Source organism: Pituophis catenifer, unplaced genomic scaffold, assembly GCF_029215685.1.
Source record: "Pituophis catenifer annectens isolate HBS135680 unplaced genomic scaffold, rPitCat1.0.hap2 SCAF_7, whole genome shotgun sequence".
In the NCBI taxonomy this organism is placed as follows: Eukaryota; Metazoa; Chordata; class Lepidosauria; order Squamata; family Colubridae; genus Pituophis; species Pituophis catenifer.
Genome location: NW_027256887.1, coordinates 22607847 through 22623440, shown reverse-complemented (window position 1 = coordinate 22623440; position 15594 = coordinate 22607847). Strand labels below are relative to the sequence as shown.

Genomic DNA, 15594 nt, shown 5'->3' with positions numbered 1-15594 from the left:
AGCCAATGTAGATATTTATATGAATCCGCAAATGATTAAATTCTTATTAAACATCTTCTAACAATTAAATATTCCTATCACATTCTTCCATTCATTTTTTCCTCAAGTTAAGACTTAAACATTTTGTACCCATAAATAATTCCATTTCAATTGTTTGGATCTAATTCTAATGTTATAAATAATAAGGTATTTATATTTATTTATAACTTGATGTTATAAATAATAAGGTATTTATACTTATTTTCTGATAACTCTAAAATAGTTAATGTGGGATTAAAAATGCAATTTGATTAAATGTAACTTTCATGTGTTCCCATAGCTTTTTGCATTTTATTTGTGTCATGATAGCTGATTATTTTTTCACAATTTATCATAAGATAACATGACTACTGTAGTCATAAAGACAATTCTGGAGTGTATAGGTTTTAATGTTTTCTTTTTAAACTTTTGTATGGGATATTGTTCGCATTGTTTTTCTTTGTTGTTAGCCACCCAGAGTCCCTCGGGAGTTGGGCGGCATAAAAATAAATAAATAAATTAGACTTGCTATACTTTAGATAATTTCACCCGCCCTATTATCTTCTAGCTAGGTTTTATTTGCAGCTCCCAAAATTTACAGCCAATTGCTGGATGGATTTTTTGGATTATAAACCTGGATTTACCTGGACTCAATAGAGTGGGGAAATCCAATAAGCATACTTTTTTTTGTCTGAAACCTAGGCTGAAGTATTTTTAAAATTAAGTCGGTTCTCCAATTCTATATCCTAATTTGTTTACCAAAATCTCTTATCACATCTAATAAAAATCCATTTGCTGGGTGCTCCTCTTTTAATCAGTCAAGTGATTGAGATAATAAAATGTTTACAAAGTAGAAATCTCTTTATAAAGTAAAATAGAGAAATCCAGGCTTTCTACATTACAGTCTTCAGTTTAAAGCAGGGCTATCAAACTCATGGCCTGTGGCCGGATGCGTCATGTGCTGGCCACGCCCATGCCCGGTTTAGCGAAGGGGAAAAAAGTCCCGATACATCACATGACGCCACTGTGATGATGTGAGTTTGACACCCTTGGTTTAAAGGAACTATACTGTGGAATGATGTAACGAGTATTACAATGTCACTACTCAAATTATATGGATTATGTAATTTACATCATTGTGTGATGAAGTCATAAAACACTTGATATAATTGTGACTTGTACTGATGGTTTATATATCACACCCAGGTTCAAATTTTATTCATCTGGGAAACCAATTGAGCTGGCATATATTAAGCAACAGTTTGCTAATTAAGCATACCAGCTGATTTCACACACTGTGTTTACTCATAGTATAGTTTGCTTGCTTTTGGTTTAGTGGGTGATACACAAATAGAGATTATGGTTATCATATATTGAAAACGCTATGATGAACCGTTTGAGCATAAAGCATGACCTTAGATCTAAGCTACTTCCCACAGCTATTATAAATAGCTAAGCTACTTCCCACAGATATTATAAATAAAAATGGGCAGGAACATTTTGAGCTAGGGGGAGGGAGGGAGAGAGGCAGGATAATCCATGAAATACAGTAAATGAAAATTTACTGTAGTCCAAACCATTACAACCAACTGTGATGATTGTTGGGAACAATTGTTCAGGGAAATTAAGTGGGACATACATTTCTCTTTCCTGCTGTATGCATTAAGAGTCTCTCCGCACTATCAGTTTCTGGGGCTATTCACACTCTTGGTGTCTGCAGAAAATAATCAGGATGAAATGTGTCCTATCCATTATTAATCCTTGTCCTACTTGTATTGCGTCTGTCCCCAACTATTCTTTATCACCTGACTTCCCTCCAAACTAGGCTGTCATTGAATGTGTCGGAATAAGGTGTAAAGTATTACTGGTACAGCTAAGAATGGAGATTAGAAGACATCTTCATGGGGACATGGTAGTACAAAGATAATGCCATGGTTGGATGCAAGCAGTGACAGAACTTCCAAGTAAGAACTACTGAGCCTAACAGGTGTTACTCTTGGTAGAAATGCAGAGAATCATACTATTTCAGAATGGTGGTGAGGAAATAAGAACAGTTAAGAATAAAAGGGATAAACAGAACAACTACCGTATCTTATGAACTAGCATGATGTAAAAGATCTGCTAGGACACAATTTGAGGCCGAATGTCCCAAAGGTGCTTTTTTTAGGAGGCAACTGGAGTTTTTTGTTTTTTTCTTTTAAGACGTTTCGGTTCTCATCCAAAAAGCTTCTTCAGCTCTGACAGGATGGTGGGGAATGGAAGGATTTATATTCCTTACAGACAGCTGGCCATTTGCATTCTTTTAGAGGGTCGTTGAAGCACTTATGTTGAAGCACTCCAAGTGCTTCAATGACCCTCTAAAACAGGGGTGTCGAATTCATGTCGTCACGGTGGCATAATGTGACGCATCAGGACTTTATTCCCCTTTGTTAACAGGGTATGGCCGTGGCCAGTGCATGACACATCCAGCCCGTGGGTCGGGAGTTTGACAGCCCTGCTCTAAAAGAATGCAAATGACTAGCTGTCTGTAAGGAATATAAATCCTTCCATTCCCTACCATCCAGTCAGAGCTGAAGAAGCTTCTTGTCTTCAAAGGAAAAAAAAAAGCAAGAAAGTCCAGTTGCCTCCTGAAAAAGCACCTTTGAGACAACCATGACCTGAGAATCTCTATAGACTTTAAGGCAGAATATTCTCTGAAATTTAACTGTATTCCATTATGTCCCTCAATAAGGAAGAGTATCTGTTTTGGATTCTCCACATTACTATTGGTACAGCCAAAAGAGAATTATGGCCAAAAAATTATGTTGGTGCTTGAATCTATTTCTCCAAAAAGAAGAAAGTATTATAACATGTTAGTAATACAACATACAGAGGGCCCTAGTACATTTACTAGGGCCTTATTCTATTCCAGTGTTTCTTAAATAAGAATAGCAATAGCACTTAGACTTATATACCGTTTTACAGTGCTTTACAGCCCTCTCTAAGCAGTTTACAGAGTCAGCCTATTGCCCCCAACAATCTGGGTTCTCAGCCTTTCAACCTCGGAAGGATGGAAGGCTGAGTCAACCTTGAGCCTGGTGAGATTTGAACTGCAAAATTGCAGTCAGCCGGCAGTCAGCAGAAGCCTGCAGTACTGCACTCTAACTATGGTGCCAGCATGGCTCATCGCCCCCCCCCTCCCAAGACTTTCTCAGGGCCTGCAAAATAAAAAAATGGGAAAATTTAAAACAACGTCACTCATGTCATTATTATTTTTTATTTGTTAAAATTGGTTTGTTTCATTAAAATATTTTATTTATGTTAATATCTAATAGGCTTAATATTGTTATTTTTACATGATTCAATAAGTATTCTATGAGTGTGTCAATTCTAAAATACAACCAGTAGTGGAATTCAAAATTTTTTACTACCGGTTCTGTGGGCGTGGCTTGGTGTGCATGGTGTGGCTTGGTGTGCGTGGCTTGTTGGGCATGGCAGGGGAAGGATATTGCAAAATCTCCATTCCCACCCCACTCTGGGGCCAGCCAGAGGTGGTATTTGCTGGTTCGCTGAATTACTCAAAATTTTCGCTACCGGTTCTCCAGAACCTGTCAGAACCTGTCAGAACCTGGTGAATAGCACCCCTGAATACAACCCATATAAAGCAAAAGTCTTTGGAGGTTCTTCATAATTTTTAAAAGTGGGAAGGAGTCCTCAGAGAAAAAGGTTTAAGAAAATGTCCTCTTCTCTTCTCTTCTCTTCTCTTCTCTTCTCTTCTCTTCTCTTCTCTTCTCTTCTCTTCTCTTCTCTTCTCTTCTCTTCTCTTCTCTTCTCCTCTCCTCTCCTCTCCTCTCCTCTCCTCTCCTCTCCTCTCCTCTTCTTTGACAGAAGCTGTCTATGAAATATTTGTCAAGTTCTTGTAAATAAAGAGTAGTTAATCACCAGAATCTGGGAAAAACTGATGCTGAACCAAAAGAGCATCTTATCTTTTCCTTTCCTTCCACTTTTGCTTGTTGGCAATTGAACCAGGAATTGAGCTCAAGCAAATCCAGATAGTCAAAGCCAGTCTTCTTAGGAGACTTTGTTACTAATCTTGCTTTCCCTCTTTGTTCCTCCAGGGTGCACAGGGTTGAATGAATGGACCCTTTCTCCTATATGAAGAAGGGATTCCATCTGACACATTATTCAGAGGGGTGGTTTTTAAATATCTTCTCACTCTTTATGTGGTATGGGAGGAAGGTATTTCCTGTTAATAGCATCAAAGATCATATACCCTTCTTTGTTTTCTTGGCATGTAACTTCTATTTTGTTTTATACGCTTTCTTAACAAACTAGAGGTAGAATTTAAACCTTGCAGAATTACGCCACAATATTTGCTTAAATGAGAATGTGACACAACCAAGGGTATAAAAAAGCTTCCCCTGTATCTTGCATAGGATCTCATTAAATAGCCCCCCAGGAATTCACTATTCACTGTGCAAGGAGTAAATTCTAGCCTTAAAAATCTATATTACAATATGTAATCTCTACTACTCAATTATATTTCTATTTATTCTGTCTATTGTAATATGGTTGTTGAGAGCTATTGTAGTTGTTTGCCTCCAATTCTGAATAGTCAATTTCTTAACAATATTCATCCTGTATGTGAACAATGTTTGTCTACAAGTATAACTAATTTATGTACTCTATGGTATTAATATCTTCTTGGTGGATTTAATAGGTAAATAAGAACTAAAGTTAATAAGGGAGGGAGGACAATGCATGAATACTAAAATCATATGGAGACTGTAAAGTACTATATACTAAATAAATGAAACTTTATTAGGACATTCAAAAATGATATAGAATGTATAGGACTTTCTTGTTTTTTTCTTTTGAATCCTCTAAAAGGTTGTAAATTACCAGCTGCCTGCAAGAAATATAAATCCTTCCATTCCCCACTATCCTGTCAGAGCTGAAGAAGCTTCTTGGATGAGAAGCGAAATGTCTTCAAAAGAAAAAAAACCAAGGAAGTTTGGTTACCTCCTGAAAAAGCATCTTTGGGACAGCCTTGACCTGGATGACTGAGAATCTCTACAGACTTCTGGTGGGGGAGATGTTAAGAGACCATTAGCATGGAATCATTAAAGGGGAGGAAACAACAGAAAGCAGCTCCTCCCCCCAAAAAACACACTTTGGAGTTCTTATCCACTTGTTCTGTAGTGGGTGCAGTTAGTCTGGAGAGATTCTTGTAAATAGACAAGTAGTAATAAGTGTACTGCTCTTATCACCTCCTAATGTCATTCTGGCTCCTTGCACCTGACATTATCAGTGCAAGGCATGCAGTGGTGGGTTGCCCCCAGTTCGCACCGGTTCTATAGAAGAGAACCGCCCACCGACCCCAACATCATCAGAACGCTTCTGTGCATGCCCCGTTGTGAGTAGAACCCACCCCTGAAGGCATGATAATGTGACATCATAGCTAAATCATACATTATTCCTCCCTCTGAAATGAATTTCCCCCTGAGATCAGGATGGACCCTACTCTGCTATTGTTCACACGTGTGGTTAAAACCTGGCTCTTTCCCAGGCCTTTGGCAAGGGAGTGAGATCCCTCACTTCATTCCATCTGTCTGGTGTGTTTTTCATCTTTTATTTTTTGTTGATTTGATTGTAAATTCTTTGATAGTTGAGAGCTGCCCAGAGTCATTGGAGTCGGGCAGCATGCAAGTTTAATAAATTATGATTGGTTGCACAATCAATCTGTTCGTTACAAATGTTTAAAAACCACATAGAAATTCACATTAAGTTTGTTCTGATATATAGCCTTTTCTAACCCTAACACTCAGTTTTGTGTGCATAGGAATTTGGTACCTATTGTAGTGGTTAGGTGGCATAGATAAAAAATCTGATCACTAGCAATGCAAGAGGAAAATCTCCTCTGCTTAAATAATAATAAACTGCATAATGTCCATTTTAAGAACCAATCACACAACTTTACTGTCTTTATCAGTAGCAATGATAAAATAGGCATTTCAAATTCTTCTTAGTTTCATAACATGGTAAGAAGGAAATCAATTAAATATCCCTTTAATGAAATAGATATGGTTCCCGTCTCCTTTCTATGGATCCATATTAACCTATACCCCTGGATATAGGCCCATAATTCTTGACTTGTTATGGGTCAGCATCCTCCTTTGGGATAAATGTAATATATGTTTCCAACCATGATTTAGGTATTTCCATCTTTAACATTACTTCATTCATAACTTCTAACAATGGAATACTCAGTGATTCCTGTAAAGTCTTATAATATTCTGCTGGCAGTCTGTCCGGGCTTGGCGCCTTCCCAATCTTTTGTTTTTTAAGTGCTTCGGTGAATTCCATCGTTGTTATATTTCCTTCTAGCATCATCTTAGTATCTTTTGAAATCTGGGGTAGGTTCGCCTTGTAAAAATATTGTTTAACATTTTCCTCCTCTATATTTTCTTTTTCATATATTTTTTTATAATAATCTTGTATAATATTTTTTTTCTCTTCATTCCCAAATCTAATTTGTCCTTGTTCATCTACTAATTGTGTTATTTTCCTTCATTTTCTCTCTTTTTTCAACTTATATGCTAGCCATCTACCTGGTTTATTGGCATCTTCAAAATAGTTCTGTTTGGCACTTTTAATCTATTACTCTTAAATGTATACATTATGTAGGAAAAAAGTTTCAACTGAATAAAAATTATACTCAAAGTAGAAGATAGATGTGCATCAGCTTAAAACAAAGTAAGATGGTTGAAAGATTATTTTCAGAGCAATCTGAGCAGGAGTGTGTTTTACTTACCTTTACTACTGGTTTGCAATGGGGCTGCGTGTGCATGTGCAGAAACTTCCTGATGACGTCCGGGTTGGTGGGCGAAGCCTCCTGCCGGTTTTACTACCGGTTCTTGTGAACTGGTCTGAACCGGGGACAACTCACCACTAAATCTGAGTCATGGTGATTTTTTTTTTTTTTTGTATATGTGCATTTTTTGTTTACATTTTTATAATATGACCTTTTATTCTTAAACTCAGAATTTTCACTTAAGTTCCATTTTGTTCTGGAGAAAAAATGGCTCAGGTGGGAGAAAATGGTTTTGCTTCATTTTGCTTTATTTGCTTGGTTAACTAAACATAGATGTTGGAATATCTTCATTAATTAAATTCAAAGGAATTTACTTACTAAATACCTTAGTTTCATATAGTGTGTTTAATTTAAAGCTACTACCCTGCCAATAAACATAGAGATTTGAACTTCTGAATTAGCCAGTCTTCCCATATTATCTCAAGACATTTGAGAAATACTGTTACCTCTTTCCTGGGTCTTAGAACTTACGGCAGAACAAAGCAGGAGCTGCTATCCAAAACCTGATATTTTCCTAAGGATATTATAACTGGCAAATGTTTTTGTCTTTTTTATTCTTTGGTTAGGTTATTTAGAAATAATGTGCCAGTCCATCTGTTAGACTTCAGCAGCTAGGAGGTAGGCAAAGTAAATTTATTAATCTATTTAAACATTAAAAATTGTCTGAGCCAATTTTCTCCCTTGTTTGTGAACTGGTTGTTAATTCTGCACCTCATAACTTATGAATTCTGAGTGCAAGTTTACATTTTTAAAATCCATGAATTGGTGAAAGAGGAGTAGCTACTCCCCTCCAAACAGCAAATGAATCATGCATAGATTTTCTGTGCGGATGCCACCTTTTATTTAAATTCCTTTTAGACTCACTCCTAACCATATGTGTGTGTACATTCAAGGGAACAGAAGATATGGCTAAGACCATAAATCTTCCTCCACAGCCAACAATAAATTAAAACCAAGTGGCTCCAGGGTACTTAAAACTGCATCTCTGCGCTTAATACTCCAATCACCTGTAAGAAATATGCTCAAAAGGAATGGATGCGTGAAATCTGGCAGAATTTATTCTCCAGCCTGATTATCAGGCTTTTCAATAGATTAATTTTGATTATTGGAATTGTTGCTCAGCTATGTTTTGCTGACCTTTTCCTTTTTGGGCCACAAAGCTGCATATCGATACCACTTTATTGGCTTAAAATTACAGAACAAAGGGACTAGATGTAATGGCTCCTCTATTTATATAGTATAAGTATCTCATTTATTCCACATGGGTAAGGGATAAAAATTAAAAAGGAACCTACAGACTTAGGTTAAGCCTCTCTTTCTGCTGCGTTGAGTCAGAGGCCAAGGGGAATATCAAGTGGACATATTCAAGTATACCTCTACTCTTTCAGAACATGTTACTCCAGTATATTGGCTTAGTAGAAGTCACCAATTTAGTCTGGAAGTAAATCTAAATAAGTGTTCCACCATGCAAACAAATCTTCATTTTGAATGTGACATTTTCATGATCTGCTTAAAAGGTGCCTGGGTAGACATTCCTCTTATTAAAATATAAGAAGTGAGAAAACTGTTCTACACATTTGCAAGTAAGTATGTGGGTTGCAGACACTTCATTCTGTCTGTCAAATCTAGCCAGCAAGATCTCTTTTTTTAATTGTTTATTTCACTTTCTGATCACTAGGATTGCCTGTTGAGATGTTGATGGCTCAGAATGTGTTGGTTAAGGAAGCAAGTGGAAAGCAGTCACTTTTCAATAGCTAGGGACCACTTAGACAAGATAAAAAGAGCAATGTAGCACCAAGTTCATTTCTTGCATATTCAATTTAGCCCTTAGAACAACATGTTCAGAATTTTAACAAAATCAGATTTCTTCTTCTTTTCAGTCACTATAAGTTGTTCTTCATGCATGTAGATGCACACATAGTTTCTTGTGTTTTGAGCCATTTAAGATCTAATGGGGAGGAGCAAACAATAATTCAATTTTGTTCTGTAATTTGGAGGTCGTTCTGGGCTCACATCTCCTGCAGGAAAAGTGAGTGGAGACTATGATTCAGGAGAACTTTGGCCTAACTCTGCCTGGGCACCAGTTGCAACCTTAGGTAGAAGAGAGGGCACTGAAGGTAGTCCTTCTTGCTCTTGTCACCTCTTGTATGGATTGCTGAAAATTACTTTATGTGGGGCCATTGAAACCCTGCCCTGGAAATTTTAACCAGTGCAGAAAACAGGAGACGAATATGCTTATTGGGCAGTCTTGATGCTTCTGCTATGTGATTTGTGTAGTCCACTTTCAAGTGGACTACTAATAGCAATAGCAATAGCAATAGCAATAGCACTTAGACTTATATACCGCTTCGCAGTGCTTTACAGCCTCTCTAAGTGGTTTACAGAGTCAGCCTATTGCCCCCAACAATCTGGATCCTCATTTTACTCACCTCAGAAGGATGGAAGGCTGAGTCAATCTTGAGCATGGTGAGATTTGAACTGCCAAATTGAAGTCAGCTGACAGTCAGCAGAAGTAGCCTGCACTACTGCATTCTAACCACTGTATCACTGCAGCTCTAAACTAAGCTAAATTCCTGCTGAAGGCTGCAATTTAGACTTTTTCTCTTCTGGAGCAGCTTGGCAGACCCCACACTCAGGGGTGAACTCCAGCAGGTTCTGGAGAACCGGCAGTGGAAATTTTGAGCAGTTCAGACAACTGGCAAATACCACCTCTGGCTGGCCCCAGAGTCGGGTGGGAATGGAGATTTTGCAATATCCTTCCCCCTGGAGTGGGGTGGGAATGGGAATTTAGCAGTATCTTTCCCCTGGAGTGGGGTGGGAATGGGGATTTTTCAGTATCCTTCCCTTGCCACGCTCACTAAGCAACGCCCACCAAGCCACACCCACGCCCACCCAGCCATGCCCACAGAACCGATAGTAAAAAAATTTGGATTTCACTACTGCCCACACTCATGTAACCTTGGGGTTCTGGAAGGTATTTGGTATTTCAGTGTATTCAGGTACTCCAGAGAACAAAATTGTTATTAAATTGTAATTACCTTTCTTATGATATGTTAGGTTTTATTTTCTATTATTGTATTTGTTTACGCAGGATTTGCTTTTATGCCTGTACTGGCTCTGCATTTGCTCTTGTATGTTGTTTAGAATCTTTTGACTGAAACAATTTATAAATTAATAAATAAAATAAATTCATCCACCCACCAGTTTTTGTTTTATAATAATGTTTTTTAACTCCTACATTTCATTTGTTTACATGCTTTACATTTGCCTTGAGGCCACTAGTAATCATAGCTTATGTAGCAGTAACTATAGTATTCAAATTCCTGCTTCTTAAGTAATGTTAATGTGTACATAATGATGGACATTTTTTCTTCGTGTAGAAATTCTATGGTTTTTATTTTTTAAAAAAGTTTTGAGCCTCCAAGACATACATTGAGTACGATGATAAATAATAAAAATCACTGAAGAAAGCTTGGTCAAAAATATCCTTCAGCCTTTGCTCCTTTTATTAAAGAAAACATGTGTGTTAACTCCTCTGGCATGTCACATTGTTTTTGAATTATGTATAAAAAGTGAAATATACTCATCTAACTAATGAATGAATGTGGATTACGCAATAACAGAACAGAATAACAGAGGTGGAAGGGATCTTGGAGATCTTCTAGTCCAACACCCTGCTCAGGCAGGAAACCCTATATGATTTCAGACAAATGTTTGTCTAATTTCTTCTTAAAAACTTCCAGAGTTGGAGCATTCATAAGTTCTGGAGGCAAGTTATTTCACTGATTAATTCATCTGACAGGAAATTTCTCCTTAGTTCTAGGTTGCTTCTCTCCTTGATTAGTTTCTATCCATTGCTTCTTGTCCTGCCTAAGTGCTTTGGAGAATAGCTTGATTCCCTCTTCTTTGTGGCAACCCCTGAGATATTGGAAGACTGCTATCGTGTCACCCCTAGTCCTTTTTTTCATAAGACTAGACATATCCAGTTCCAGCAACTGTTCTTTCTATTTTTAGCCTCCAGTCCCCTAATCATCTTTGATACTCTTCTCTGTACTCTTTCTCGAGTCTCAACATCTTTTTTACATTGTGGCGACCAAAACTGGATGCAGTATTTCAAGTGTGGCCTTACCAAGGCATTATAAAGTGGCATTAACACTTCATTTGACGGTTCTATCCATCTTGATGCAGCCTAGAACTTTGTTGGCTTTTTTGGCAGCTGCAGCACACTGCCGGCTCATATTTAAGTGATTGTCCACTAGGACTCCAAGATCCCTCTCACAGTTACTACTACTGAGCTGGTACCACTTATACTATACCTGGGCATTTTGTTTTTCTTGCCTAAAGTTAGAACCTTACTTTTTTCACCATTGAATTTCATTTTGTTAGATAGTCTGATAAAATTTGGAATTATGGCTGGGCTACACAGGAGGTATTTGGCTGAACAGGGAAAACAGGAAAATGAGAAAAACATTCACAAAATAGCTGGGCATTTTTTCATTGAAGAAATTTCCTGAAGTTAACTGGTAAGCTCATGAGTTGGTACAGCCACCTGAATCCTAAACTGGTCAGAACTAGTTCCCTATCTCCAAATAATTTTAGGCTGGAGCATTTCAACTTTGAAACCTTTGCATATTTCTAAACATGTTTCCTTTTGACAACGAGTGGTGACAAGCTGCCAAGGCTGAGAACTGCTGTTCTACACTAATCAATTTATATTTTAAAAGTAGTTACACTATTTATGTTTGTAACACAAACAAATATGTATTATATGGCGCTCTTGTGAAGTAATTGCACAGAATATTTTATTTCCAGCGTTTAACATTGGTGATACATAAATATTCAACAACACATTTAGTTTAAAAGAAAGATATATTTTAATACAAAAGCACAAAATAAATATATTAAAAAATGTTATTCCATTTTCTTTTGACAGAATATTTAGCATGCACCCAGACTAAGAAATGGATGAATGCAATATAATTTTCTTTAACAGTTATAAAGATACTATCTGACATTATCATGTTTCTATAAAGTTTTTAAAAAACTACCATGAATTTTATTAGCAGTCATACATAACCAGATTTTTAACCAAAATTACAATCAGAGGCAAGAAATTATTATAACTCTTCCAAGAATTATAATTATTATTATAATTATTATTTGTTTTCATTAAAGTGGATCTACACAGTACAATTGGAATATAAGGCAATAAGAATAATTGTGACTGGCTACTAATTGGGTGGAAAATTCACCAGAGACTCCAGAGCTCTAGGCTGGTAAAAACAACAACAATCCAAAAACCCAAGTTTCTGGAAGAAACACTTATAATGGCAAACACTTTTTGTGGTATTGCCAAGACAACTGCATAGACATGTCCATGTAATCATGAGAAATCATTATTGACTGAGGATGAGTTTTATTAATGAAAAAGGTGCTTAAAAAATAAAGCACTAAGAATTGGCTGAGATGTATTTTTCATAAGCAATTGGTTATATCAAATCCATATGATTTAGTAAACTTTTCTAATCTTAATTAAAGTATGGAGTTTCATCCTCAGAATAAAGGGTTTTTTGATATCAAATAATGAACATAACGTGGAATAGTATGAATCTCTCAATATAAATTATCCTACTGTATCTGTCATGTTATATCCATAGCATGATAGGTTGAATTTCTAAAGCTTTCATTACTTGTTTGGAATTTTTTCCCTTTAGCCAATAAATGTTATCATTGGGAAAGAAAGCTCATAGGGAGTGTTAGTTGATAGTATCAAATGTATCATATGAATACATTAAGGGTCAGCATCTTGGAAGATGGGACTAGGGGATTTATTGACTAATAAATTAAAAACATTGGGTTCCTAGTATCTAAAGTCTCTGTTTCTCATACATTAATTAATCTGTCTATCTGTCTGTCCATATATAGTTCTTCTATCATTATTCTAACAATCATACTATTTTATTTTGTGACCCAAAAACAGGGACAAATTATCATTCATAATGAATGTGAATAATGTACAAATGCCATTTTCTAACTCTGGCGAATACAGTCTTAACAGGAGGAACTGACTGATCCTTTGTACAGACTTACTTGCTGTTGCATTATTCAGGTTGTAACATTCTTGTTTTGTGGATTTCCAGCCAGCTGTACCAGTACTTAGGACAAGGAACAATGAAGCGCAACTTATCCTAGATCATAGCTGTACTGTGCCATACAGATCTATCAACTAGCACCATCGTTGGGAGAAAGAAGGAAAGCAACCTGCTCTTCTTCCTTTAATGTACACTGATATTAGTAGCAGAAGGAAAGGGTGCCCAAGCTGGATATGTATGGAGATTGAATATTGGCTGTGCCCATGTCATAATGGCGAGCATCACAACAGCAACTCCAATGATGTTTACACCCAGTCCAGCTTTTACCTAAAGAAGGAATATATATTTATATTAAGCAAATGGAAAGTTAACAGAAAGACCAACTTTTCTAGAACAAATTTGCGAAAATTAAGAGAAGTGAAATAATAATGATTAAAAGCTATTATGCATGAATGGATAGCATTAAATTTTGAATCAGAATAGTCAATTGAACACTACTCATTATTTCCTCAGTCTAATTTCTAAACACTTGTTTTCTCATTTTTAGATTTCATTGCTGGAAGGTATGATGTGGATCACCAGATGAAACTGATGTGGTATATTTTAATACTAAAGTAGATAGACTCTTCTGCCCAGGTACCTTCTTGGTACCTTGATAATACTGCATTTCAGAGATTTGAATGAGTACCACTGGGCTTCCTGTAGAGGCAGGATATGGGGAGAAAGAATGGAGCACTATGGATTTCACAATGTATACTGTGTGTAGAAATAAAATGATTGTAACAAACAGTCACAAGGTTCCAACCCACTGAACCTTTCCAGTAAAAAATCCCTTGGTTTGTCTTTTCAAATATTGTTGAAAAATTCCTTTTTAATCCACATAGTCTGATTGAAAGTATCAGTTTAAACCAGGGGTCAGTAACCCATGGCTCAGGAGCCGCATGCAGCTCTTTCATCCCTCTGCTGCAGCTCCTTGTTGCTGGTCGGCTCCACAATTGATAGGGCTTTCGGTTAGGACAAGTAGAGGAAAAAGGACGCCACACTAGGAGGAGACTATGATGGGGAAACCTGACGTCGGCTCCAGAATTGAACGGGGGCTTCCGATTAGAATGTTTGTGGCTCTTTGAATGTTTAAGGTTGCCGACCCCTGGTCTAAACAACCAAAATTATTTCAGTTTTTTCTCTAAACCAAACTAAATAGTTCTAGAAGATTAGATTTTCCCCCAAATAATATCTATAGATGGTTGTCCATCCTTAGAAAGGAATATTTCTAACTGGGTAGAAATTATCTAAAAGCTCTGGCTCAAGGGAGAGTCTTTTCAAGAAAGGTCACAGCACAATCTCTTTCAAAGTCTGTTTCTAAACATCATACATAAAGACTTTTCTTCATGTAAGTCCCACCTGCTAGATACAGCTTACCAGACATCATGAGTAGTGGTTTAGAGAAGAAGTGAATTACCTGACTCCTATAAATGTTTTGTCTACTTCTTCAGATTTTCAAAGCTAAATCACAGACTATGACAAGTTCTGCACAGCCTATGGCATCTAATTTAGAGCAGACAGAAAGAACTTCATATTCAAACTTTGTCATAAACTGTTATAATGTGCTACTAAAGAGAAGCTGAGTCTGTTCCCTGAACTAAGTTTAAGCAATCTGCCTGTCATTATAAAAGTTCTGTTACATGCTTCATGGCACCTATCACCATCTAAGGATGGTGATAATGATGATTTGTTGCACTCCAAAAAAAAACTGGGCAGATTGCAACATCAAATATAAAATTTAAAACAAATAAAAACATACCACACAGCATAACAGCCTGGAAAAAAAAGAACCACGGCAATAAACACAGTTGACAGGGTCTCCACTAGCACATTAAGCTCAGGTCTAGGACCAAAGCCAGGTCTAAAGAGCCCTTGGACCCCTAAGACAATGGATGCCATATGTACCTCTGGAGATTGGTGTTCCAGAAGGTAGTGGCAGCAAAACAGAAGACACACTTCTTTGGTCCCTTAAGATGACAGCATTAAATTGAGAGGACTGGAGAACAACCACTCTTGCCTGAATGTACTGGGCAGGCAGAAATTATCAGAGTAGATGGTCCCACAGATAATATATGAATGGCTTTCTAGGTGACAACTTGAATTGGAAAGCTGGAAGCCAACTGATAACTAGTTCAGTTCACTTACTAGTGATATCACACAGGAGTAATAAGAACTGTTTGTTATGGCACAGACTACTTCATTTTGGGCCAGCTATAGCTTCTGGATGGCCTTCAAGGGCAGCTCATCTAGCGGTACATTACAGTAATTCACCACAGTCAACTGCATCAAAAGCTGCTAACAGATGACATAGTACAAGGATGATGCACCATTATATCCAATTTCTGTCAAATCATTGATAAATGAAAATTTGACCGAAACTGTCCAGATAATCTATGTCTTCCAAGATCTTATGTAGCTGCCATCTAGCCACCTTCTCCACAACCTTCCCCACAATATTGGAATATTGGAAACTGGATTATAATTGTGAAGGATGGTGGGGTTGACAGCGATAGCCTCTTGAGAATTTAAGCTTCTTTGATGCCACCACCATCAACACATATAATAGATGTCATTATACTTTCTCATGTA

At 37.0% G+C, this 15594-nt stretch overlaps 1 protein-coding gene across 1 annotated transcript in view; it reads right to left on the bottom strand.

Moving 5' to 3' along the window:
- Positions 1–13146: 13146 nt before the first annotated feature.
- The window catches only part of SLC13A1 (solute carrier family 13 member 1), a 42407-nt gene continuing 39959 nt past the window's right edge, over positions 13147–15594 (bottom strand). Inside the window, exon 15 of the mRNA XM_070946705.1 lies at positions 13147–13290. Coding sequence (XP_070802806.1) covers positions 13147–13290 — 144 coding nt within the window. The remainder of the gene's footprint in view (positions 13291–15594) is intronic.